Source organism: Oryctolagus cuniculus, chromosome 1 (genome assembly GCF_964237555.1).
Source record: "Oryctolagus cuniculus chromosome 1, mOryCun1.1, whole genome shotgun sequence".
Lineage (NCBI taxonomy): Eukaryota > Metazoa > Chordata > Mammalia > Lagomorpha > Leporidae > Oryctolagus > Oryctolagus cuniculus.
The window spans coordinates 123,116,757-123,144,696 of NC_091432.1; the positions used below are offsets into that span (position 1 = coordinate 123,116,757).

Here is a 27,940-nt window from a genome sequence, read left to right on the forward strand (position 1 = left end):
CCTGGCTCCTGCCATCGGATCAGCGCGGTGCGCCGGCCGCAGCGCGCCGGCCGCGGCGGCCATTGGAGGGTGAACCAACGGCAAAGGAAGACCTTTCTCTCTGTCTCTCTCTCTCACTGTCCACTCTGCCTGTCAAAAAAAAAAAAAAAAAAAAAGAATGGTCCAGCTAAGCACTGTATTTGTTTCTCCATATTCTGATTATAAAGCTACATATCAAAGCATAGATGATGATTCTTAAAAGCAGCCCCTTATTACAGTTAAGTAATGCATTATGTTCTAATAATTCTGGAAATAATAAAATCAGGTGAGGCATAGTGGCAACAGCTTATATACAACAGTTTAAGCTGTATCTCCATTTATATTTGAACAGCCAGTTGAATAGGGTGGCGTATAGTCACAGACTGCTAGATTTGAGAATGCATTTGCTTTCTTCTCTCCTTTTCAAATAGTGGAGGGATGAATACTGGGTAGTTGTACAGTGACTGCACATGGCCTCTGGAGACTGCTAAATCAGATGGAAAATGGGGTGCAGTCTTCTTCAGGGGGAGGAGACAAAGTCTAGGTTCCCTGAGGTCACCTGACTGAGCACTGACATGATTTTCATCAGGGCTGTGCAGAGCCAAGTCTTGTGCTGAACACTACATTATATTCCTCAGTGAAATGAGGTACAGGCGGCATCATTCGTGTAGAAGTTGACTGAACTGAGGGTCCAAAGTTTTGAGTAACTGGAGTGGGAGAACCAGGGGCCCATCCTGGCCTCTAGGAGCCAGCTCCAGGATCATTTCCCTCATGTGTTTGTATGACAGTGGTGTGGTCTATGGCCCAGAAATGCCACGTGGATGGGCACTGTAGGATACGTGGTGAAGTGTTATCCATCTGATACCAGGTCAACACCTTTGCTGCTCTATGGCCTTCATTCCCAGTGTTTGGAATCTCAGGTTATTTAAGAAAGTACTAAGACACCTTATTAAGGAAACAGGCAGGTTTTCCTTGCTGATTCCCATTTCTATGGAAAACTCCTCTTCACCATTCATTTATCAGAGCCTGTTGGGTAACTAAAAACTATTCCTGTATAGCTTGGCAGGGTGTCACAAAGAACTAGGTCATGTGGGTTTTAAAAAAAAATTGTGTCAATTTATTTTTTTAAGATTGATTTATTATAGTTCTGGAAGTTTCAGCCAGAGCTATTAGGCAAGAAAAAGAAATTAAAAGGATACAAATTGGGAAGGAAGAAGTCAAACTATCCCTCTTTGCAGAGGATATGATTCTTTATTTAGGGGATCCAAAGAACTCTACTAAGAGACTATTGGAACTCATAGAGTTGGGCAAAATTGCAGGATATAAAATCAATGCACAAAAATCAACAGCCTTTGATTACACAGGCAATGCCATGGCTGAGGAAGAACTTCTAAGATCAATCCCATTCACAATAGCTACAAAAACAATCAAATACCTTGGAATAAACTCAACCAAGGACATTAAAGATCTCTACGATGAAAATTACAAAACCTTAAAGAAATAGAAGAGGATACCAAAAAATGGAAAAGTCTTCCATGCTCATGGATTGGAAGAATCAATATCAAAGTGCCCATTCTCCCAAAAGCAATTGATATTCAATGCAATACCAATCAAAATACCAAAGACAGTCTTCTCAGATCTGGAAAATATCATGCTGAAATTTATATGGAGACACAGGAGACCTCGAATAGCTAAAGCAATCTTGTACAACAAAAACAAAGCCGGAGGCATCACAATACCAGATTTCAGGACAGACTACAGGGCAGTATCAAAACAGCATGGTACTGGTACAGAAACAATGGATAGACCAATGGAACAGAATAGAAACACCAGAAATCAATCCAAACATCTACAGCCAACTTATGTTTGATCACAGATCCAAAACCAATTCCTGGAGCAAGGACAGTCTATTCAATAAATGGTGCTGGGAAAACTGGATTTCCACGTGCAGAAGCATGAAGCAAGACCCCTACCTTACACCTTACACAAAAATCCACTCAACGTGGATTAAAGACCTAAATCTACGACCTGACATCATCAAATTATTAGAGAACATTGGAGAAACCCTGCAAGATATAGGTACCAGCAAAGACTTCTTGGAAAAGACCTCAGAAGCACAGGCAGTCAAAGCCAAAATTAACATTTGGGTTTGCATCAAATTGAGAAGTTTCTGTACTGCAAAAGAAACAGGAGAGTGAAGAGACAACCGACAGAATGGGAAAAAAAATATTTGCAAACTATGCAACAGATAGAGTTAATAACCAGAATCCACAAAGAGATCAAGAAACTCCACAACAACAAAACAAACAAACCACTTAAGAGATGGGCCAAGGACCTCAATAGACATTTTTCAAAAGAGGAAATCCAAATGGCCAACAAGCACATGAAAAATGTTCAAGATCACTAGCAATCAGGGAAATGCAAATCAAAACCACAATGAGGTTTCACCTCACCCCGGTTAGAATGGTTTACATACAGAAATCTACCAACAACAGATGCTGGCAAGGATGTGGGGGAAAAGGGACACTAACCCACTGTTGGTGGGAATGCAAACTGGTCAAGCCACTATGGAAGTCAGTCTAGAGATTCCTCAGAAACCTGAATATAACATAACCCTACCATACAACCCAGCCATCCCACTCCTTGGAATTTACCCAAAGCAAATGAAATTGGCAAACAAAAAAGCTGTCTGCACCTTAATGTTTATTTCAGCTCAATTCACAATAGCTAAGACCTGGAACCAACCCAAATGCCCATCAACAGTAGACTGGATAAAGAAATTATGGGACATGTACTCTATAGAATACTATACAGCAGTAAAAAACCAATGAAACCCTTTCATTTGCAACAAGATGGAGGAATCTGGAAAACATCATGCTGAGTGAATTAAGCCAGTCCCAAAGGGACAAATATCATATGTTCTCCCTGATCAGTGACAACTAATCAAGCACCAAAAGGAAACTTGTTGAAGTGAAATGGACACTATGAGAAACAGTGACTTGATCAGCCCTTTTCCTGTCTGTTGATGTACAATGTAATACTTTATCCCTTGTAATATTTTTTTTGTTCTACTTAATATTATTGGTTGAACTCTGCAATTAACACACAATTATTCTTAGGTGAAAAGTGATCCCTGTTAAATATAAGAGTGTAATAAGAGAGGGAGGAGATGTACAATTTGGGACATGCTCAAGCTGACTTGCCCCAAATGGTAGAGTTAGAAGCATGCCAGGGATTCCAATACAATCCCATCAAGGTGGCATGTACCAATGCCATCTCACTAGTCCAAGTGATCAATTTCAGTTCACAGTTGATCACACTGATAGGTCTAAGAGTCAAAGGGATCACACAAACAAGACTAGTGTCTGCTAATACTAACTGATAGAATCAAAAAGGGAGAGAACAATCCAACATGGGAAGCGGGATACATAGCAGACTCATAGAATGACAGATGTCCTAAACAGCACTCTGGCCTCAGAATCAGCCCTTAAGGCATTCGGATCTGGCTGAAGAGCCCATGAGAGTATTTTAGGCATGGAAAGCCAAGACACTCTGGAAAAAAAGAAGACCTAAATGAAAGGTCTCTGTGAGTGAGATCCCAGTGGAAAGAATGGGGCCATCAAAGAAGGAGGTACCTTTCTCTGAAGGGAGGAGAGAACTTCCACTTTGACTATGGCCTTGTCTAAATAAGATCAGAGTTGGTGAACTCAAGAGGCTTCCAATAGCCTTGACAGCTCATGACAAGAGCCTCGGGTGATTACTGATGCCATAAACAAGAGTGTCAAATTGTTAAGTCAACAACAGGAGTCACTGTGTACTTACTTCTCATGTGGGATCTGTCCTTAATGTGTTGTCCAATGTGAAGTACTGCTATAACTAGTACTGAAACAGTATTTTACACTTAGTGTTTCTGTGTGGTGCAAACTGATGAAATCTTTACTTAATATATACTAATTCGATCTTCTGTATATAAAGATAATTGAAATGAATCTTGGCCGGCTCAATAGGCTAATCCTCCGCCTTGCAGCACCGGCACACCAGGTTCTAGTCCCGGTTGGGGCACTGGATTCTGTCCCAGTTGCCCCTCTTCCATGCCAGCTCTCTGCTGTGGCCCGGGAGTGCAGTGGAGGATGGCCCACGTGCTTGGGCCTTGCACCCCATGGGAGACCAGGAGAAGCACCTGGCTCCTGTTTTTTTTTTTTTTTTTTTTTTTTTTGAGTTTAAATAGTATATATATATTTTTTTATTTTTATTTTTTTTTATCTTTTATTTAATGAATATAAATTTCCAAAGTACGTCTCATGGGTTACAATGGCTTTCCCCCCCATACCGTCCCTCCCACCCACCACCCTCCCCTTTCCCACTCCCTCTCCCCTTCCATTCACATCAAGATTCATTTTCGATTATCTTAGTATACAGAAGATCAGCTTAGTATACCTTAAGTAAGGATTTCAACAGTTTGTTCCCACACAGAAACATAAAGTGAAAAATAATAGATGATTTTTTTTTAAATGATGATGAAATCAGATCAGACCTATTGTCATGTTTAATCCCAGTGAGAGTCAAGTTGGGAATTGATAGTTTCTTTTCTTTTTTTTTTTTTTTTAACAGAAGATCAGTTTAGTGTACATTAAGTAAAGATTTCAACAGTTTGCACCCCCATAGAAACACAAAGTGAAATATACTGTTTGAGTACTCGTTATAACATTAAGCCTCAGTGTACAGCACATTAAGGACAGAGATCCTACATGGGGAGTAAGTGCACAGTGACTCCTGTTGTTGACTTTACCAATTGACACTCCTGTTTATGGCATCAGTAATCTCCCTATGCACCAGTCATGAGTTTCCAAGGCTATGGAAGCCCCTTGAGTTCTCCGACTCTTATCTTGTTTAGACAAGGTCATAGTCAAAGTGGAGGTTCTCTCCTCCCTTCAGAGAAAGGCACCTCCCTCTTTGAAGACCTGTTCTTTCCACTGGGATCTCACTCACAGAGATCTTTTTGCCAGAGTGTCTTGGCTTTCCATGCCTGAAATACTCTCATGGGCTTTTCAGCCAGATCCGAGTGCCTTTAGGGCTGATTCTGAGGCCAGAGTGCTATTTAGGACATCTGCCATTCTATGAGTCTGCTGAGTATCTCACTTCCCATGTTGGATCACTCTCCCCTTTATTTATTCTATCGGTTAGTGTTAGCAGATACTAGACTTGTTTATGTGCTCCCTTTGACTCTTAGTCCTTTCATTATGATCAATTGTGAACTGAAATTGATCACTTGGAATAGTGAGATGGCATTGGCACATGCCACCTTGATGGGATTGAATTGGAATCCCCTAGTATGTTTCCAACTCTACCAATTGGGGCAAGTCAGCCCGAGCATGCCCCAAATTATACATCTCTTCCCTCTCTTATTCCCACTTTTATGTTTAACAGGGATCACATTTCAGTTAATTTTCAACACTTAAGAATAACTGTGTGATAATTACAGAATTAAAACCTGGCTCCTGTTTGGATCAGCACGGTGCACTGGCCGCAGCGCGCCGGCCGCGGCGGCCATTGGAGGGTGAACCAACAGCAAAGGAAGACCTTTCTCTCTGTCTCTCTCTCTCCCTGTCCACTCTGCCTGTAAAAAAAAAAAAATAGAAAATTGAATCTTGATGTGAATGGAATGGGACAGGGAGCAGGAGATGGGAGTGGTGCGAGTGGGAGGGATATTATGGGGGGAAAGCAATTGTAATCCATAAACTGTACTTTGGAAATTTGTATTTACTAAATAAAAATTTTAAAAATTATAATGATAAAAAAATTTATTTATTTGAAAGGCAATGTTACAGAGAGGCAGAGGCAGAAACAGAGATCTTCCATCTGCTGGTTCAATCCCCAAATAGCCCTAATGGCCAGAGCCAGGCTGATCCAGAACCAGGAGCTTCCTGTGGGTCTTCCACATGGGTGCAGGGGACCAAGGACTTGGGCATTTTCTACTGCTTTACCAGGCCACAGCAGAGAGCTGGATCTGAAGCAGAGCAGCTGGGTCTTGAACTGGAGCCTATATGGGATGCCAGTACTGCAGGCATCCTGCAGGAGCCAGGCTTTATTCGCTATGCCACTGCGCCAGCCCCAGCCCCATGGGTTCTTACCACTCAAATAAGGACCCAGGTGAAGAAAGTGGTTATCCATAAAAGTGCCCAAGGGTTGCAGCCCTCCAAAGTGAAGGGGTCAGATGCTGGCTCAGGAGTAGGTCAAGAAGCTTCTGCCATGATCTCTTTGATGCTAGAGAATTGATGGTAATTGGGCATTTAGAACAAGAAACAGGAAATCTCAGAATGGGAGGGAGACTTAGCATGAAAGTAGATGATCAGAGACAGGTGCTGTGGCGTAGTAGGTTAAGCCTCTGCCTGCAGTGCTGGCAGCCTATATGGGCTACTCCTCTTCCAATCCAGTTTCCTGCTAATGGCCTGAGAAAGCAGCAGAAGATGGCTAAAATGCTTGCACCCCTGCACCCACGTGGAAGACCCAAAAGAAGCTCCTGACTCCTGGCTTTGGATCAGCATATTTGGTGAGTGAACCAGCTGGTGGAAGACTTCTCTGTCTTCCCCTCTCTCTGTAACTCTGCCTTTCAAATAAATAAATACATCATTTAAAAAAGAAAGTGGATGATCAAACTCCACTTGTTTTCAATATAAAATATTTTGTAGCTTTTAAAATGAGATCTGACACCTGAATCCCCTGATCGAACTTAACATCAAGTACTTGCAGAGCTACATGTTAAGGACCTCACAATGCAATGGAAGGAGCTCTAGATTACGCTGCCTAGAAAGTATTGTTGCTGAAAGAATTGAACCCAAGTCTGTTGGCCTCTGTTTCACTGCCAGTTGATTTGAGAGGTCATGAGGCTGAGAGAGATCCAAGGAGGGAGAGAGACAGAAAGTTCTCTTTTCCTGATTAACCCCCCAAATAGCCAGCGAGGACCCTGGCTGGGACAGGGCTAGGAATCTGGGAACTTAATCCAGGTCTCCCTTGTGAGAGGCAGGAACTCAACTTCTTGAGCCATCAGTGCTGTCTCCCTCCCAGGGGCCACATTTGCAAGAAGCTGGGAGGCAGAGGTAGAAATCAAACCCAGCTACTTAGGTGTGGGACATGGACATCTTAGCCACTAGTCTACAAACCTCTCTAACAACCAGTTTACAGGGAATGAGGAAGACGAGCACAGTAACCCCACGTGGATGCCTTAGCCACTTTCAGATTGCAGGAGTTTGTACACAAGCAATGTCTCCATTTCTCTATGGCAACATGCATATGTCAGACAGAAAAGATGGAAGCAAATATGTGTAATTTATACTCTTCTACATCTAATAACCTCTCTTCTTCCCCAGATTGGCTCAGAAACTTGCTGTTTAGGTGGGGCATCATACGAAGCCAGGATGACCCGCCCCCCGAGCCTGCTGCAGCAGCTCCTTTGTCAGGACCGGCCTGTGCAGCCTCACTCATGGCTCTGTCTGAGGATGATAACCTGGCCAGCCCACTTTCAGTAGGTCTCATATTGTTGTTCTGCACCCTCCTGAGGACAAGAAGGCTGAGGGTTAGCTGTCCTCCTCCTATTCTGTTTCCAAGTGGGGAAACCGTTTGTCAGCCCCTGCCTTTGGCTCAGATGCTTTGTTACTATTACTTCCAGGAAGAACAATCACATTTAGATCTCGCTCAGATGCTTTGTTACTATTACTTACAGGAAGAACAATCACATTTAGATCTCGCAGAGTCTTACGTCAAACACAACAGCAGAAAATATGCTCCCATCTGTTCCACTGGTTTCAGCAAAGTTCCACATACACCTGCTCAGAGACCAGAGAGGGCTGTGTGTGTCTGAATTGCTGTGAGGCCACCTCACCCTCCCATTGTCCTTTCAGCCTCCTCCTTGAACTCTGCGCCAGTTTCAAGTGTCCACTCATTATCTCTTCATCCAGATGACCCAGTCTCAGAACTCAGAATATTTCAGTTATTTAATTTGTATTCAAATGCTTACATGCGTCCTCTGGCATATATTTATTTTTCTATCATAAAAGAATGTGGTGAATGAAACCCACAGAACTTGGCCCATGCTGTTTCAACTTGGTATATTTCTAGTTAGTTGTCACATTTGTTATGGTCCAGTATCTCTCCGTGAAATCTGGGTGCAGGCATTAGTATGCTATGGTGGAAGTGCATTCACGTTAGTTACATGTGATACATTGCTCCAGACCTTGCAACATTCATAGGAGGTTTAACTAGTTGATAGGATCATTATCGTAATCCAGACACCAGTAGGGGATAAAAGGAAAGCACCAGTAGGGTTACGTACAATGAGCATGGTCAGGAAAGAAGAGCCTCAAATACCAAAAAAAAAAAAAAAAAAAAAAAAAAAAAAAAAAAAAAATCCCTGCAATATCTGATTCCAACAGTCCTTTACTTTTTTTTTTTTTTTTTTTTTTTTTGACAGGCAGAGAGAGGCAGAGAGAAAGGTCTTCCTTTTTCTGTTGGTTCACCCCCCAAATGGCCACTATGGCCAGTGTGCCGCAGCTGGTGCACCGCACTGATCCAAAGCCAGGAGCCAGGTGTTTCTCCTGGTCTCCCATGCGGGTGCAGGGTCCAAGCACTTGGGCCATCCTCCACTGCACTCCCGGGCCACAGCAGAGAGCTGGACTGGAAGAGCAACTGGGACAGAATCCGGCGCCCCGACCGGGACTAGAACCTGGTGTTCCGGCGCTGCAAGGTGGAGGATTAGCCTAGTGAGCCGTGGCGCTGGCCCAATCCTTTATTTTCTCCCCTGGGAATGAAGGTGGAGACATTGAAAATGAAAGGCTGGCGAGAAGGGAATGTGATCAGAAAAGGCATCAGGGGAGAGATGGGCTTTCAGCCTGGTTTTCAATGAGCATGGGGACCCACGGGAAGTAGGAATGCATGGCAGTCATTAAAGTGGAGTAAACCAATGGGAAGTGACAACGAGATCTCTACTTGGGAGAGATATTTGGAAATAATGAGTAAAGCCTGCTAAAGTAGGAGAGGGATGGTCACTAGAAATTTGAAGCAGAGAAGTTTGAAAAATTGAGTCCATCAAAAAAGAAAATATGATTAAGCAAGTTGAAAATCCTTAGTGAATGGACACAGGAAGATAGAAGGGGAAAAATATATTCAGAGACTTCAAACCAAATTCCTTCATTCCTGTTAGCTCCCTCAGCACCTCCTCACATGTTCTGGATCTCTGTCTAGATGGGACCAAGGTCATGTTCTGGGCTGGTGGGTCTGAAATGCCCTGACGTTTGCTTTCCTTTTTCCTCCCCATAGGATATGCTTTCCTTTATCCATGAAAGAGGGCCACAGACAGAGGGAATCTTCAGGAAACCAGGCAGTGTAACATCCTATAGAGCACTAAAAGAAAAAATAAATGCTGGAGACACAGTGGATTGGGACAGTGAATCTGCTCTTGTGGCAGCCACTGTCTTACAGGTAGGGAGAGTTCTGGCATCATCTATGCACAATATGGAAGTTACGGGTATGGTTTCATTCATTGTGACTGCTCAGGGGCTTAACACCCCTAATATATAAAGCATCTGAGAAGTGGAAAAGCACATCCCAAGCCCAAGTTGCAGGCAGCTACTCCATTGTGAAAAAACCCTAGATGTTAGATAAGTTTTCCTTTGCCTTCAAACTTAACACTCTGTCCTCCCCTGAACATTCTATGCATAGACATTTTCCACTGTCAGCCAACGTTTCCCTTACAACGAAGTCAACAAATGCACATGGACATAAAGAAAACTTTGTTCATTTTAATTTTCTTCCCTTGTCTCTTATGCCTTTGCTTTAAAAGTGGTATAGGAAGGTCTCCACCACTGAACTTGCCTTTACTTTTGCCACATTTGGAACACTTTGTTGATCCGAATTATGCTTAACCCAGTACTCTCAGTAATCAGCATGCAACGTAAGCCTCATCTCAGAAATCTGACTCTGAAAGTGGGTGCAGAACTAAAGTTAGAATTCTGAAAATTGAATCAATGTAAAGTATAGATATGTTTCAAAAGATGCAGCAAATCACACGTATCGAGGTACATTTCTGCAAGGGGAAATAAGAGAAGGAATTGAGCCAATCCATGTTGGTATTTGTTAAAAGTTATCAAAAAATGTGGTAATGTGGAAATGACCAAATCGATCCTCAAAACTGTTAGACACCCTGTCACACTTGGTCTTTCCTTATCCCCCATTAATGTTTGGCCATATGAGAGGCAGCACTAAGTCAGTGATGGCTTATAGGTGACCAGTACTATAATACCATAACAGCATATGAGTAGATAGGTTGCCCTCTTAAGGAACATACATGAAATTGATGTCATTTTCCAGCAAGATAGAGTTACCCCTTTAAAAGTTATGTAGTCTAGTTCTTGGTAAATTGCATGTAAAATACCTGGAGGGTTGGTACAGACTGGACATAAAACTATGATCAGGACCAAATGGAATTTTTCACTGAGCTCCCTATAAGCAGAGGTCCAAGAACAAAGCCCTTTCACAGTAAGTCCCACAAATTGACTGCAGCACAGGGAAACCTGAGAGAAGACACTCATCCAAGTACGTGGCAGCCCAGGACACAAGAGACAGAGGTACTCTTGGATCTTCCCAGACTCCCGCGTCCATCCACAGCTGGAGGCTTGCTTTCTTGCACAGATTGGAGTTGTTATTCGGGGAATGGCTCTGCAAAGTCAGGTTAGAAGACGACTGGGATTTTGTCCATTTTCTTCATTGCTCTATTCCCAGTAGTCCAAACTGTACATGGCACAAACAGCTCAATAAATTTTAGACTGAACAATTGCTGTATTATCGTAATAGTTGCTGAGATGCATTTCCTATACTTCTTGCTGTTAAGTCACGGGCCCTGTAATGGGAGCAGTGGAAAGAGCTAGCAAGGTGAAGTGACACATTACCCTCAGTGTCCAAAGAATGTCAGTATCATCAATTTAATGGTAAGAGTTGTTCATCAGCCACTTAATGTGATGGCTATTCTGGGGGTACCAGTTAAGAAGGATGCCTTTGCATGCCTCTAGCCCAATACTTAAAGGCCTAAATTGGTAACTTATCTAAGTTTTCATTAAGATTCCCTTGTGTAGAAGGCATAAATATTGCAACCTAAGGGATCCTAAAGGGGAATGTTAATTACCCATTGGGAATTTGGAAATACATACTCCACTATCTTCTGATTACATGTTGAAAGAGTTGAGTATACACAGATGAAGTGAAGAATGAGATTATTGGGGCGGATTCCCCTGAGGAACACACTTGGCACTAGTCAGAAGGTCCAGTTCTCACTTTGTATGGTATAGGAGCACATGTGTTTGTATATTTAGTTCATTTGTTTCAGAAGCTTTGTTACTAAGATTTAACAGCAATTGGCCAGAAGATAAACATGCAGAGTAGTTTCTGTATTTTCAGGGAAATGATATGATTGAGGGTGATGCATACCCAGGCTCCAGTATATCAGAGTTTGCCAAAATGCACACACTGAGGACGATTCGGACAGTAATAATTTTGCTTCATGCCCAGAACTGCTGAGACTCTATTTTTATGCTTCCAGCTTTAGTCATGAGAAATTCATGCACCCATATCTGCATGTGTGCTTCAGTGGAGAATTGGAGGCCAGGCTCTGTGGAGGTCAGAGTTTATCTAGGAAGAAAGTTGGGATTAAACTGAATATTTCAATGAAACATTTTGTGATTCTTCACATATATGCTTGCCATCAAATTAATGTGATCAATTTTTTAAAATCCCTATAAGGACTTCCTGCGAACTATCCCAGGAACTGTATTTTCAGCCAACCTGTACGATCAGTGGCTTGATGTTCTTGAGGAAGAGAATGAGGAAAAAGTACCTGCTATTCAGAGGTAGTAATGTAATAATTCCTCCAGCTGTGTTTCAAATATACAACTGACAGTCTACAAAAAATACTAGTTTCTGTTTTATTTTTAAAAAGATTTACTTATTTTATTTGAAGAGCAGAGTTATAGATAGCTAGAGGCAGATCTTCCATTTGGTGGTTTACTCCCCAAATGGCTGCAATGGCTAGGACTGGGATAGGCTGAAGTGGGGAGCCTGGAGCTCCATCTGAGTCTTCCACGTGGGTGACAGGGGCCCCAGGACTTGGGCCATCCTCTGCTGCTTTCTCAGGCTCGTTAGCAGGGACCTGGATTGGAAGTTGAGCAGCCGGTGATGGGATGCCAGCATCACAGTCAGTGGCTTAGCCTGCCTTACCACAATGGTGGCCCCCTGTCTTCTGTTTTAGAGTTTTATTCACTAAAAGAAGGAAAAATATGAAAGTTTCATTGGTCACAGACATGAAAGCCAGGCTAAAATGATGTAAGCTTTACCACTGTCATTTAGGTGTGTGTGTGTGTGTTTTTTTTTTTTTTTTTTTTACGATTTATTTATTTGAAAGAGTTACACACAGAGAGAGAGGGCGAGTGAGAGCGCGCACTTCCATCTGCTGGTTCACTCCCCAATCAGTTGCAATGGCCAGAACTGTGCTGATCTGAAGCCAGGAGCTTCATCTGGGTCTCCCACATGGGTGCAGGGGTGCAAGCACTTGGGCCATCTTCTACTGCTTTCCCAGGCCATAGCAGAGAGCTGGATTGGAAGTGAAGCAGCTGGGACTCGAACCAGCATCCATACGGCATGCCGGCGTTTCATACCAAAGCGATAACTGGCCCCTGTCATTTAGTTCTTATTTGTCTCCCAATATTATGAATATGGAGTCCTTGACCATTGTACACATTCTGAATATATAGACCTCAATATGGGAGGAAGCCCATTGGTCCAATTGATCAGTGGTCTGACCTTTATTGTCAAAGAGTTAACTAAGCTGAGAATTCTATGTGTGGTGAAGAAACTGAATTTGGTGAAACATCTTTCTGTGTGTTTGTACCCAGAATGAGTCTGTTAGATCATAGCTTTGGGCTCTTGTCACGAGACAGCATTTCTGTGCTCCTACCTTTAAAAGAAGGGCACTTCTTTCTGTTTGCTTGCTGTTTAAATTTCATCAGTAAGCTTTAATTGGAGCACACTCTGGAATGCAATAACTGTTTTTGGTGTTTAATTATGCATAAAGTTTTTCCAAGTTAAAACACACAGCTGTGGTTTTAGCAAAAATCTCTGCAGGCAATAGTTTTTAGAAATCTTGTTTATTTTGCTGTGTTTTCATTGGGTTGTATTAATGCCATTCAACGTGCTCTGTTTCCTTTGTATAAACAACTTCCAGAGGAAAATGACTGCATTGTCTGTATTTAGGCTCTTGAATCAGCTGCCCAAAGCCAATTTTATTCTCCTGAGAGGCCTGTTTGCGTCCTTAGATAAGATTGCCCAGCATTCCTCATTCAGTCCAATGGCAGCATCAGACTTGTCACTGTGTATCGCCCCAAGAATTCTTTCCCTCTGGCGATCAACTTCCAGAAGCTCCGAACTGGAAGAGGAATTAAGGAAAAAGGTAACGAGATGCCTCACTTTTATGCCCTGTGGAGCAGGGTCCTCTTTGGAACCTGAAATTCAGGATATGAGTTTTGTTGGACCATTTTTAAAAATGAGCATTTTAATGACACTATTCTGGAGTGTCCAGGACATTTTCCCTATCTTGGGAGTTATGGAAGGGTGGTGTGTTAAGCAGGAAATGGATAGTAGGATAGCACCCATCCAGGAGAGAGAACAGTGAAATGACTAAACCGTGGAGACAGCAGGAACTCATGATCGAAAGGAACCTGAGCTTTGTAGTTGGACAAACCAAGGGGCAACCCTGGCTCTCACCATTGAGGTGAGACACTTGAGCCGGGTGTCTACACCAGCTTTGTCACAGATTGCATTTGCCTTTTTATGATAAGTGTTTTCAGATCAGTTACCCAATATGCTTGAACGTGTAACTGTTGTTTCTGAGAGAAAGCTGGCTAATTCTGAATTTTCATGTTTTTGCGATGTTAAAGTTCACATCTGATTTATGACTATACCCCCTTTCACCCTTTTGTGTCACAGATTTCACTTACACACTTTCTGATCCAAAACTACCTTGAGATATTTGAGGATGAGACTACTTCCATCTGGAGAGTGAGCTCCCTGAGTTCTCACAACAGCTTTGGAGAGAGCGCTCTGAGTGTCAGCAACCTCGGGGAGAGTAAGGACAGCTTGGGTGAGAGCCCTCTGACTTACACTCACCCTGAGGACGGGGCAGTTCTGTGTGCAAGTTCTCTGGCCTTGCTGAGAAACAAAGCCATCGGGTATCCGAGAGGATGCTTAGGCGGTGTCCGTCCTGGAGTTCAGGGCCAGTCCCAAGGATAATGTTGCACTGCTCATGACTCCACTTTCTCTGCCTTCCCAAGGCTGAAAATCCAGGAGGAGCTTCACAATGTACTGAGACCAAAATAAAGATAAGATTGTGCACTTCATAAAACTGTATCGGAGACACCATGTTCTTGTTGAGCGTGTCACCCATTTTCTAACTTAAGTAGAGCCTTTTCACTTGAGTACCTCATAGACTTTGTGGAAACAAGGAATTAAAGTATCACTCTTTCTGGTGCTAAGTATTTTTAAATCAGTGTATCATTTTTTTCCTAATAATGTGGAATTTTGCATTGGCATAAAGTCATACTTTAAAATTCATTCTTCCATATATTTCTTGAAGTACTCTCATACATAACATAAATGTGTCCTGGTTCAAACTCATTTGAGAGTCTCACAACACTGCCTGTTTTATTTCCCTCCCCTTTCACATTGTAGTACTTGTGGCATCGCAGGTTTTTCAGTATTTCTCCAGTGTGAAAAGAAGCAGCATCATTGAGGACAAAAGCACTTGATTTGATGCCATCCAGTCATTCCAGAGGACATAAACCCTGTGCAATCATTGACCAGTTGTCTGATCTTTGCCAATTACTGTCAGTCTCAGGTTCCATACCTATAAAATAAGGGTAAAAGAATATCTGGATTCTAGGACTGTGTTAAGGGTTAAGGAAGATTATATGTATGAATTAATTTTTTTTAAAAAGCATGAATGTGATTAGTCAATTTCCCTGAACATAGAAACTTGTACCATTTTCAAACCTAGGTAACTGTAGGTAAGAGCCAGCCATATTCAGACCTTGGGGGCATGCATCACAGGGAGTTCCCTCCTATTTTCCATTAAGTGGTTTTATCACAATCATCTTATAGCTTGGGGAAAATCTTTTGGAAAACCCATTCATCAGGAATTGACTTGATTCCCCATATGTGAGAATATTGATAACCAAGACAACCTTGTTTTTTTTTATTTCAACAGAAACAACGGAGCATTCTCTTGAATGCCAGCCTGTAGACATGACAACGTTTAAAACAAAGGAAGGACTGATGGGTGACTCCAAGTCCATGCTTGGTATGGGCCTGCCCAGCTCCATCTTCTGTTTTCTGAGTTGCTGAAGATTAGAATCTCCATTATTATAGGGCTTTGATTTTCCTAATCTCCTTTTAACATTACACTAAGGTTTGCTTTTTCAAAAATATTTGAAAGATATTTCTCACTTTGTATGAAATCTTAAGTTTCTGTCCAAAAAGAATGAATTTCATGGTAAAGAACTGGGCATGAGGCACCTTAAAGTAAGACAACTTTTTTGTTTCCTGGTTTTTGATCACTGGTTTTCAGCAGAACACAGAATGAGCGATTTCCTAGTTACCAGCTCATCCCATTGAATCTCTCCTTTCATTCTCCTTTATCTAGGGAACTTCAGTTTGTGCAAAAGTGTTATTCAAATATTAAAAAAAAATACAACTAAAAATGGAATTTAAAATAGGAATTTATTTTGGTAAGAAAATTTAAATCCATTCATAGTACATACATTGTTTTCTCATACTATGTATTTTAATAAACTTTTCCCCATTGGCTGGCGCCACGGCTCAATAGGCTAATCCTCCGCCTTGTAGCACTGGCACACCGGGTTCTAGTCCAGGTCAGGATGCCGGATTCTGTCCTGGTTGCCCCTCTTGCAGGCCAGCTCTCTGCTGTGGCCAGGGAGTGCAGTGGAGGATGGCCCAAGTACTTGGGCCCTGCACCCCATGGGAGACCAGGATAAGTACCAGGCTCCTGCCATCGGATCAGCGTGGTGTGCCAGCTGCAGCGCGGCGGACATTGGAGGGTGAACCAACGGAAAAGGAAGAGCTTTCTCTCTCTCTCTTTCTCTCACTGTCCACTCTGCCTGTCAAAAAAAAAGAAAACTTTTCCCCACAAAGTCTGAAAAAAATCCATGAACTATATATATGAGGAACAGATTTCAAGCTTTTTTGTGGCAATATCAGAAGTAGAAATGAATCTCAGAATATTTATATTAAGACAACATTCAGATCTCCCTTCAACAGATAAAATGGAACAACCACTGTAGTTGCATCCAGTGCCAAGCTTAGTGGCTCATCACAAGGCCAGTGTGGGGGATGGCATCAAACTCACAATTGGAATGGTCCCACCCAGATTTCTGTTCAGAATCTGCATAATTATGATTTATGTTATTATTCCACTTCCTTTAACAATACACTAAGAACTTCTTTTTCATAAAGGTTGCAAGATTGTTCTCAGTTTGGATGAAATCTGCAATTTCTGTCCAGAAGGAACTGAATTTCTTGGTAGAGAATTGGACACAAGGTTCTATAAATTAAGACAACGTTGTAAGCTTCATGATCTCCAATGATTGCTTCCCAGTTGAACACCGAGTGCTTTCCAAGTTTCCAGCTGATTCCATTCATCTTACTTTTTCCTTCCATTTATCAAAAGGGGCTTCAAATATTTCATGCAATGATGGTATAAAGTTAACAATAAAATTGTAAATATGGAGTTAAAAATATCAATTTTGGTCAAAAATTTTTAAATTCAAGTTTAGTTATTATATATAGTTTGATAATATTTTCCCATGAAGTTTGAAAAAAAATTACAAAGATACGTGTTATGAAGAAACAATGCATGGATTTAATTTTTTGTACCAACATCAGAAGTTGAACTGAGTCTGGAACCTGAGAATATACTAAGACAACTTCTTGTTTTTCTTTTGCTAGAGAAAATGTAGCAACCTCTGGGGTCCCACCCAGTGCCAGGCACAGTGACTGATGAGAAGGCACAAGTCAGGGAAGATGGCCACACGTGCTATGGGCCCGCCCTGCTGTCTTCTATTTTCTAATTTCCATAAATTTGCATCTCCATCCCACTTTGGATTTCCTTTTCCTTCGCTTCCTTTATCAGTATGCTGAAGACTGTTTTCTCATAATGTCTGCAGGCTTTCTCTGAGTTTGAATTATGTCTTCACATTCCATCCAGTAACAACCGAATTTCTGACAAAGGGATGATCATGGGACTCATTCCACTGAGATAAACCACTTTTGATCATGATTTCAGGTCATTGGTCTTCAGTTCATCACTAACTTTTCAGGCATGATTGTGAAAGTGGAACCTTCTGAGAAGTCAGTGGTGGTTTCTAAAGTTTCTGCTGTCGCTAGTCCGTTCTCTTCCACTAGGGCATGAGCCACAATATACCATCCACAGATTGTATATTGTTGCAGCCTTCATCATCAACATCATGCTGTCACTTCTCAAAAGGAGTTGTCAGTTCACCAGCTTTCACACATGCTTCAACATAAACTGGATGTTAGTGCTTCAATATTAGCCAGATAAAGATATCTTATACTTCCAAGTGTTTCAAACTATCCTGTTGAGACAAATTATAATACATTAGTTTAAGTTTATTATGGTGCAACACAGCTTACAAAAATATAATTCATCTAAAAATATGCCTACATTTTAAAATGTTTTCATGAAACTAAAGTTGTTTGAGTTACATTTCCACTAACTTTTGGAACTTCCTTAGACATATCTGAGAAAACTTGTCCACAAAATACCTATTTGATCTTACCTTTCTGTTTATACCATAACATATTTTTTGTTATATTTGTCTATCAGGGTAAATCTTAGCTCCTTGGTTGACTTCTACAGTATTTTATATAAGAGAATGATTTGAGAAAATGTTAAGATACCTTATTGAGAAGGCCTGCATAGCTGAGTGGTAGTTACTTTGAAACCAGCTGCTTATTGCTGATCACCTTTACTTGGAAAACAACTCTTGATCAGAATTCATCTGGCAGGTGTTGCTGAGCAGTTAGAAATCATTTTGGTCCACTTGGTTGGATGTCAGATGGCCATAGAGGATCATTCCACACAACCAAGGAGACCAACTGGAGAAGTGGAATCAGGTCATCCATCAAAGTGCCTGAAGTTGCCAACCCCCCAGAGTGAGGGCCCAAAGTATGGCTCTGAGTTGGGCTCAGGCAGCTTGTATGGGGTTGGGCAAATTTCTGTGAGGGAGACAACTGGCTGTGGTTGGACATTCCCATTGCCAAACAGGAAATCTCAGTATGGGAGGAATCTGACTATGGAAGGAGATGATCAACTTCCAATTGATTGGCATACCAACTTTAGCCTTTCCAACATTGAACATGCTGTTCCTGTTAATCAGGAAACTTGTACCTCTACAAGTTTAAAACCTCATGACACAATGCAACACGATGTAGCTAGCCCTATATCTAGTGAGTATTCCCACTGAGGAATTTTACATGATATATTCAACCTAGATTTTACTACCGGTTTCTAGGAGATGAGGAAGCACAGAACCCATTCACACCACAAGGGGGCCATGAGCCAATTTCAGAATGTAGACATTTCTATACAATGAATGATATAGTTTCTTTCTAGCCTCTTCAACACACATGTTATAACCTGAAAATTTTGAAAATGAACATCTGTGAATTCAACTCTATGTGTAATCATTACACTTCTTCCTCAGATCCTCACGTGAAGCCAACTCAAAGAGGGCATTCTCGTAGAAAGTGGCTGTTTTGGCAGGGCCATTACAGAAGATTGGACAACCTGACCCAAGAGCCTGCCCAGCCCACACCCCAACCAGTTCAGCTCTTCGGATCTCTCATTCAAGATGTTTGTGAGAATGACAACCTGCCAAAACCTCTTGTGGTAGGTCTCATTTTACTTTTGTTTTAAAAAAGATTTTATTTTAAAGGCAGAATTAGAGAGAGAGAGAGAGAGAGAGAGAGATGTTCCATCTGCTGGTTCACTCCCCCAAACAACTGCAGTGGCTGGGGCTGAGCCAGGCCAAATCCAGCATCCAGGAGCTTCTTTCAGGTCCCTCACATGGGTGGATCGTTCTCTCCCTTTTTTATTCTATCAGTATTAGCAGACACTAGTCTTGCTTATGTGATCCCTTTGACTCTTAGACCTATCATTATGATAAACTGTGAAAAGAAACTGATTACTTGGACTAGTGAGATGGCATTGGTACATGCCTCCTTGATGGGATTGAATTGGAATCCCTGGCACGTTTCTAACTCTACCATTTGGGGCAAGTCCGACTGAGCATGTCCCAAATTGTACATCTCTTCCCTCTCTTATTCCCACTCTTATATTTAACAGGGATCACTTTTCAGTTAAATTTAAACACCTAAGAATAATTGTGTATTAATTACAGAGTTCAACCAATAGTATTAAGTAGAAAAAAAATACTAAAAGGGATAAAGTATTAAGTTGTTCATCAACAGTCAGGGCTATGCTGATCAAGTCACTGTTTCTTATAGCGTCCATTTCACTTCAACAGGTTTCCTTTTAGGTGCTTGGTTAGTTGTCACCGATCAGGGAGAACATATGATATTTGTCCCTTTGGGACTGGCTTATTTCACTCAGCATGATGTGTTCCAGATTACTCCATTTTGTCGCAAATGACCGGATTTCATTGTTTTTGACTGCTGTATAGTATTCTATAGAGTACATGTCCCATAATTTCTTTATCCAGTCTACTGTTGATGGGCATTTGGGTTGAGCTGCAATAAACATTAATGTGCAGACAGCTTGTTTGTTTGCCAATTTAATTTGCTTTGGGTAAATTCCAAGGAGTGGGATGGCTGGGTTGTATGGTAGAGTTATATTCAGGTTTCTGAGGGATCTCCAGACTGACTTCCATAGTGGCTTAACCAGTTTGCATTCCCACCAACAGTGGGTTAGTGTCCCTTTTCCCCCACATCCTTGCCAGCATCTGTTGTTGGTAGATTTCTGTATGTGAGCCATTCTAACCCGGGTGAGGTGAAACCTCATTGTGGTTTTGATTTGCATTTCCCTGATTGCTAGTGATCTTGAACATTTTTTCATGTGCCTGTTGGCCATTTGGATTTCCTCTTTTGAAAAATGTCTATTAAGGTCCTTGGCCTATCTCTTAAGTGGGTTGTATGTTTTGTTGTTGTGGAGTTTCTTGATCTTTTGTAGATTTCTGGTTATCAACCCTTTATCTGTTACATAGTTTGCAAATATCTTTTCCCATTCTGTTGGTTGCCTCTTCACTTTCCTGACTGTTTCTTTTGCAGTACAGAAACTTCTCAATTTGATGCAATCCCAAATGTTAATTTTGTCTTTGACTGCCTGTGCTTCTGAGGTCTTTTCCAAGAAGTCTTTGCCGGTGCCAATATCTTGCAGGGTTTCTCCAATGTTCTCTAATACTTTGAGGGTGACAGGTCGTAGATTTAGGTCTTTAATCCATGTTGAGTGGATTTTTGTGTAAGGTGTAAGGTAGGGGTCTTGCTTCATGCTTCTGCACATGGAAATCCAATTTTCCCAGCTCCGTTTACTGAATAGACTGTCCTTGTTCCAGGAATTGGTTGAGGATTTTTGTGTCTATTTTCTTCAGGTATATTGGTCTGTAATTTTCTTACAATGCTGGATCTTTCTCCAGCTTAGGGATTAAGGTGATGCTGGCTTCATAGAAAGAATTTGGGAGGATTCACTCTTTTTTGATTGTTCTGAATAGTTAGAGAAGAATTGGAGTTAGTGCTTCTTTAAATGTCTGGTAGTATTCAGCAGTGAATCCATCTGATCCTGGGCTTTTCTTTGTTGGGAGGGCCTTTATTACTGTTTCAATTTCTGTCTCAGTTATGGGTCTGTTTAGGTTTTCTATGTGTTCCTGGTTCAATTTAGGTAGATTGCGTGTGTCCAGGAATCTATCCATTTCTGATAGATTTCCCTGTTTGCTGGCATACAACACTTTGTAGTAATTTCTGATGATTCTTTTTATTTCTGTGGTGTCTGTTGTTACATTTTATTTTTCATATCTGATTTTATTGATTTGGGTCTCTTCTTTTTTTAGTTAATTGGGTCAACTGTGTGTCAATTTTATTCTTTTTTTTTTTTCTAAAAAACCAGCCTCTTGTTTGGCTGATTTTTTGAAATTTTTTTATTCAATCCTGTTGATTTCTTCTCCGATTTTAATTATTTCTCTTCTCGCTGGCACTGTGGTTATATAGGCTAATCCTCCGCCTTGCAGCACTGGCACCCCAGGTTCTAGTCCCGGTTGGGGTGCCAGATTCTGTCCCGGTTGCCCCTCTTCCAGGCAAGCTCTCTGCTGTGGCCATGGAGTGCAGTGGAGGATGGCCCAAGTTCTTGGGCCCTGAACCCCATGGGAGACCAGGAGAAGCACCTGGCTCCTGCCTTTGGATCAGTGCAGTGTGCTAGCCGCGGTGGCCATTGGAGGGTGAACCAACGGCAAAGGAAGACCTTTCTCTCTGTCTCTCTCACTATCCATTCTGCCTGTCAAAAAAAATTATTTCTCTTCTCCTACTAGATTTGGGTCTGGTTTGCTTCAGTCTTTCTATATCCTTTAATGCATTGAAAGCTCCTTTATTTAGTGCCTTTCCAATTTCTTGATGTAGGCACCTATTGCTATAAACTTTCCTCTCAACACTGCTTTTATGATATGTTGTGTTGTTATCCTCATTTACTTCAAGATTGTTTTTGATTTTTCCTGTGACACAGTGTTCATTCAGGAGCATGTTGTTCAGTCTCCATGTGTTTGCATACTCCCTAGAGATTCCTGAGTTGCTAATTTCCAACTTCATTCTGCTGTGGTCTGAGAAGCTGCATGATATGATTCTAATTCTTTTGAATTTGCTGAGACTTGCTTTATGGCCTAGTATGTGGTCGATCCTAGAGAAGGTTCCATGTACTGCTGAGAAGAATGTAAATTCTTTAACTGTAGGATGAAAAGTTCTGTAGATATCTGTTAGATCCATTTGGGCAATAGTGTCGATTAACTCTGCTGTTCCCTTGTTGATATTCTGTCCAATTGATATGTCTATTTCTGAGAGTGGAGTATTGAAATCCCCCAGTACTATTGTATTGGGATCTAAGTCTCCCTTTAAGTCCCTTAACATATCTTTTAAATAAACCGGTGCCCTGTAATTAGGTGCATATACATTTATAATAGTTACATATTCCTGTTGAATTGAACCCTTAATCATTATATAGTGTCCCTCTTTGTCTCTCTTAACAGATTTTGTGTTAAAGTTTAATTGTCTGATATTAAGATGGGTACACCTTGGCCATGGAATATCTTTCCAACCTTTCACTTTCAGTCTGCATGCATCTTTTTAGAATGATGTGTTTCTTGTAGGCAGCAAATAGATGGGTTTTGTTCCTTAATCCATTCAGCCAGTCTGTGTCTTTTAACTGGAGAGTTGAGGCCATTAACGTTCAGTGTGACTTTTGATAAGTAGTAACTTTGCCCTGCGATTTTCCCAAAGATATTTTCTAGTATATGCTTTGAGCTTCCTGTGACCTTTTACTGGGAGGTTTTCTTCCTTTACCTTCTTTCATATCGATGGCTGTGTTTCTATGTTTCTGTGTGTAGCACATCTTTAAGCATCTTTTGCAGGGCTGGATGAGTGGTGGCAAATTCTTTCAATTTCTGTTTGCTATGAAAGGTCTTTATTTCACCTTCATTCACAAATGAGAGCTTTGCAGGTTATAATATTCTGGGCTGGCAGTTTTTCTCTCTCAGTGCCTGGGCTATGTCTTGCCATTCCCTCCTAGCCTGTAGGGTTTCTGATGAGAAGTCTGCTGTGAGTCTAATTGGAGATCCTCTGAGAGTAATCTGACGTTTCTCTCTTGCACATTTTAGGATCTTTTATGTTTCACTGTGGTGAGTTTAATTACAATGTGTCATGGTGAGGATCTCTTTTGGTCATGTTAATTAGGGGTTCTATGAGCTTCCTGTACTAGGATTTCTCTGTCCTCCAAACCAGGGAAGATCTCTGCTAGTATCTCACTTAAAGGCCTTCTAATCCTTTCTCTCTCTCCATACCTTCAGAAACTCCTAGAACCCGAATGTTGGGTTTTTTAATAGTATCCTGTATATTCCCGATAATATTTTTTAGATTTCTAATTTCCTCTTCTTTTCTTTGGTTTGACTGTATACTTTCCTGTGCTCTGTCTTCTAAGTCCAATATTCACTCATTCTGTTTTTAAGGCTCTCTAATGTGTTTGTCATTTGATCTATTGAATTCTTCATTTCATTGATTTCTCTTCACTATCACAGTTTCATGTTCCACTAGTTCCTTCATTTCATTTTGATTCCTCCGTAGGATTTCATTTTCAGGAGAGAGGTTTTCTATCCTGTCCAGTAAGGATTTCTGTAATTCAAGTATTTGTTTTTGTGAACTTCTTGATGTTCTTATCAATTTTTTGAGATCCGTTTCTTGCATTTCTTCTATCTCATTATCTTCATAATCTTGAATTGTGGTGTCTTTTTCATTTGGGGATGTCATAGTGTCTTCCTTGCTCTTGTTTCCTTCGTTTCTGTGATTTTTGCTTGGCATTGTGGAGATATTCTTTGGTTTCTTCGCTGTAGTGGTTTTTCTTATTGTAGTATGACTCTAGATTAAGTGGACTGTCTGCTTTTGATGGATCCTTAGAGTCATGTTATGGGTGTGGCCAGAGAGCTCTGTTTGGTTCTTCAGGGTTAAGGGTGTGCCAAAAGTGACTCACCAGGTTTTTCTCTCTCATGCATGTGCTCTGATTTGCTCTTTTTTTTTTTTTAACTCAGAAGGGAAGTAATTCTGCACAGCTGAGTGGAATTGTGGGTAGTCAATGTATGAAATCTGGCCCCTGTGGGTATAATATTTGTCTTCTCTGCCCCAAGAACCACACAAAGGGTCTATGCAGTCCTCTGTGAGATCTCAAATTTCCCTGCAGTCTCCCACCGGGTTGCCAAGGTTACTGAGTTTGTGTACTCCATGAGTTCTCTCGCCCACCCTCAGATTTTCACAGTCTGAGTTCCTTAGCTCCACACCTTCACTAGGTCCTAACCTCCTGTTATTTCTCCCCACCAGAGCCAGGTTTTTCTGCTTGGTTAATGGCGGGCACCACTTTATGTATGTCCAAAATGGCGCCTGCTCTTTGTCTTGCCTGCCTTTGTAAGGTGAGTGGAGAGAGAGGCTCATGTCCATGCTGGTCCCTTTTATTTATTTTTTTCTCTCCTCTAGTTAGCCTGGTGAACTTTCCCCAGTGGGGCTTCAAGACTCCCTCTAGGCTCTTTCTGCCATTTCCCCACCAATGTCTCGGGCTACAAAGGTTTCACCTCACCTACCCTTCCAGTGCTGGTGCGTAGACTCCATGGCTGGGCTCCCGAGCTGTGGATGTCCTTGCTCTCCTTGTAGGTCCTCCATGTCACATCCACTAGATCTAGAAGTGTTTCCTCTTTAATTTTTTTCCCGAGCCTTTCCCCAAAACTACAGTAACTCCACTTTTATTAAACTATCTTTTCCTGGACTATCAGTGCGCGCCCTCACTCTTCTACCATTTTGGCTCTCCACAGGCCATTTTGTTTTCCTAGAGCCCAACTTTGTGACTGAACTTCTAGGGGTCAAATCTCCTCATCCAGAACTGTTCCAAGTTGAGAAATCTTTAGATAGCCATCAGCTTTGGCCGAGAAACTTTGTTCACATCGCTGCAATGACCAAAGTCCCGTTTAGGTACTGTAGTGTGATAAAGCAAACACAACAGGAAGCACATACTGTCATCTTTGGTTTCAGCAAAGATTCCCATACATCTTTAGGGAGAAATTGTTATGGGCTCTGTTTGTCTGAATCTCTGTGAGTCTGCTTCCCCCTTTATCATCTTCAGAACTTGACCCTCCACTAATTTCAAGACTCCGTTTCCTCTTCATCTAGCCTTCTCAGTGTTACCATTAAACATATCACAAGTATTTCACTTGTCTCTCCAGGACTTCAACATAAAATTTATCCTCTTGATTGTTATCCTTTACATCCTAACAGAACTTGTTAATGAAAGCTACAGATTGAGCCTTTATCACTGAACACTGGTGTAATGTATATTCAGTGGTACTTTTATTGAGAGTCTAGAATGCCATCAAGCTCACTTCTTGATATAGGGAGCTTTAAGCTAGAGGTGAAGAAATTCATCATGTTAGGTACGTGGTAGATATTGCACTGGAACTTAGATCATTCACAGTGTATGTACAAGGAGTCTGTGAGTATCCTCACCCACTCCTCACCACATTAAAAAAGGAGACTTAGTAATGCTTTTCATTGTGGCTGAGACCACTGAGGAATGAAGTGGCCTACTTGATTGAAATGCCTTCGGGTACCCGACTCTTACCTATTCTCCTTTTGCACTGGAAGTGTAAATAGCACAGTGGGAAATGAAAAACCTGTGAGAATAGAACAATCGGACAAGATTTCAGAGAGGAGACAGGTTAGGTTCCAATCTGGTTTTAAAAGGAAATTGTGATATTGTGATTCTAACAGAAAGAAATGGGATATGTCGTCACTCACTAAAGGGGAATAAACAAATGGAATATAGGTCTAGCAATCAGATGTCCACACGTGGGGATAATCATTGATATTTTGTGAGAATGAGTACAGAATGGTCACTCATAAGAGGGTGATTTCATAGAGGCCTTGAAACAGAGAAATTGTATTTAAAAGTGTAGATTCACTGGTAAGGATGATACTGTTAAACTGAGTACTTAAGATGTTTCATTGAATGGATATGGAGTGACTGATTGGTACCAAATGCATTCAGAGACACCCAAATGAAATCTTCATAGTTGGTTTCATTCCATTTCCTCTAGATCTGTAACCTTGCATGCTCTAGCTGCATTTTGTAATGGGGGCATACTTGTGCTCTGTTCTTATGAAATGTTGTGTAATTTTATGTACTTTATTTTACCCACAGGATATGCTTTTTTTAATTGATCAGAAAGGTCCACGCACAGAGGGCATATTCAGGAAACGTGGCAATTGGAAATCATGTGTAGCCCTAAAGGAGAAACTGAATTCTGGGCACCAGGTGGACTGGAAGAGACAATCTGCTTTTGTTGTTGCAACTACCTTAATGGTAGGAAAAATTTTAGCATCATCTGTGCACCATGTTGATGCCATGTTGATTTCCTTCATGATAATTGCTCAAGAATTGCTTCTCGGCCTTCTTGCTAAGATCAAGTGTGATAATTGCCCAAGAACAATAATTGGCCTAAGGCATTACAATTCTGAAAAACTAATCACAAAGTACACACTGAAGACAGCTATTGCCTTGGTTGTTCAAACCCTATTGGTTGCATATATGTTCCTTCATCATCACAGATGATTCTCTCCTTCAGCCTCAAAGTGGAGCAGCCAGAACTCGAACTGGTGCCTGTATGGGATGCTGACACTGCAGGCAGAGGCTTACCCTGCTACTCCACACCACTGGCCCCTAAATGGACCAGTTTTCAGCTTATCCATAGACATGATGTTAAGTATTTGATAACATATGCAAGAACCTTCTTAGAGCTGAGACCGTGATCAGAATTTTCTCCCAGGAAGCACAGTCAACACAGCTCAAGTCAGAAGTCCACATTTTCATATTCCCTGTGTACGTGTGTGTGTGCAGAAGTGTGGCTACTTCTGTCATTTGAGAGCAAACATTTCTGCTGAAAATTAAAAGCAATAGTCCTTAAATAAACAGGGATATTTCTTATATATGCTTATTTCCTGTCAAGAAAATAGGGGGTAAGGATGATTCCTCAGCAGATCCAGTGTTTGTAAAATGTACGCAGGAGAGGAAGTACCAGGTGATGGGAGGAGACTTTGTTCCCACCACTACTTAGACCCTGCATTCCTCTTCTCATTTTGCTTAGAGAAAATCCCAGCATGTGCTTCTCCTTGATCAAGTCAGTTAAGAGTTGTAGGTAAGCTCTGTGTACTCAGTTTTGGTGGCTGTGAAGAAATTGGGGACTAAGCTCAACGCTTCAATTAAAAGTTCTTTTTTTGTAGGTCATTAAATGAATGTTCTCCATGAGAATAATGTGTTTTTTTTTTCTATCTATATAAGGATTTTCTTCAAAACATCCCTGCAAGCCTGTTTACTGGTTCCCTCTATGATAACTGGCTTCATGTTCTGGATGAAGGAGATGAGGAGGCTAAAATAGCAGCGATTCGGAGGTGCTGATGCCATGATCACTCTGGGCGGGTCTAAAAATAAAAATAACAACATTCTCTTAAAGATCAGCTTCTATTTTACCGTTTTATCTCCTAATATCATGATCTATTTCAAAATATTTCTTTTGGTCACACAGATGGAGGCCAGCTTAGAAGGAGATGCCAGTCTTGCCCTTTCATTGAGTTCTTGTTTTTATCCTAACATTACTACAGAGTCCTTGAAACTTTTTAAATGTTTTAAAAATTTTTAATTCATTAACAGATTCAATGTGATTCACACATATAATTCTAAGAACTTGACATTCGCTTCCTTTCTCCCTCTCTCCCTTTCTCCCTTCCACTCTTCTTCCTTCTCCTTTCATTTTTTTAGTTTCTGAGATAACATTTTAAATTTACATTACAATAAAATGCTTAATACTTCACCAAATAAGAATATTAAGAAGTAAAAAGCAAAAAAAAAAAAACACAGTTTGGTGGAATATAGACAATGGCTATAAACAATAATTGAATGGAAATTGACCATTTTACTCATGTACAGTAAATTTTAAAGTAATCACAGATCATTAAACTATGGTAGTATAACATTCTTAACGTTGAT

The 27,940-nt window shown here is 41.1% G+C and overlaps 1 protein-coding gene and 1 long non-coding RNA gene across 5 annotated transcripts in view; one reads left to right on the forward strand and one right to left on the reverse strand.

Annotated features, from left to right (window-relative positions):
• LOC103348895 (uncharacterized) overlaps positions 1-27,940 on the forward strand; it is a 106,218-nt gene that overhangs the window by 30,664 nt on the left and 47,614 nt on the right. For 3 of the 4 annotated variants that reach the window (XR_007920220.2, XM_051847953.2, XM_051847943.2), the window contains exons 9-17: positions 7,386-7,540; positions 9,331-9,492; positions 11,806-11,912; positions 13,312-13,507; positions 14,044-14,197; positions 15,320-15,412; positions 18,855-19,039; positions 26,099-26,260; positions 27,236-27,345. Coding sequence is in view for 3 of the 4 variants with exons in the window: in XM_051847953.2 (XP_051703913.2) it covers positions 7,386-7,540; positions 9,331-9,492; positions 11,806-11,912; positions 13,312-13,507; positions 14,044-14,197; positions 15,320-15,412; positions 18,855-19,039; positions 26,099-26,260; positions 27,236-27,345 (1,324 nt within the window). In the remaining variant the exon portion in view is untranslated. The remainder of the gene's footprint in view (positions 1-7,385; positions 7,541-9,330; positions 9,493-11,805; positions 11,913-13,311; positions 13,508-14,043; positions 14,198-15,319; positions 15,413-18,854; positions 19,040-26,098; positions 26,261-27,235; positions 27,346-27,940) is intronic. The other variant, XM_051847949.2, reaches the window with a different exon arrangement.
• LOC127491502 (uncharacterized) overlaps positions 18,854-27,940 on the reverse strand; it is an 81,190-nt gene continuing 72,103 nt past the window's right edge. Inside the window, exon 3 of the long non-coding RNA XR_007920227.2 lies at positions 18,854-27,375. This is a non-coding gene — a long non-coding RNA (uncharacterized lncRNA). The remainder of the gene's footprint in view (positions 27,376-27,940) is intronic.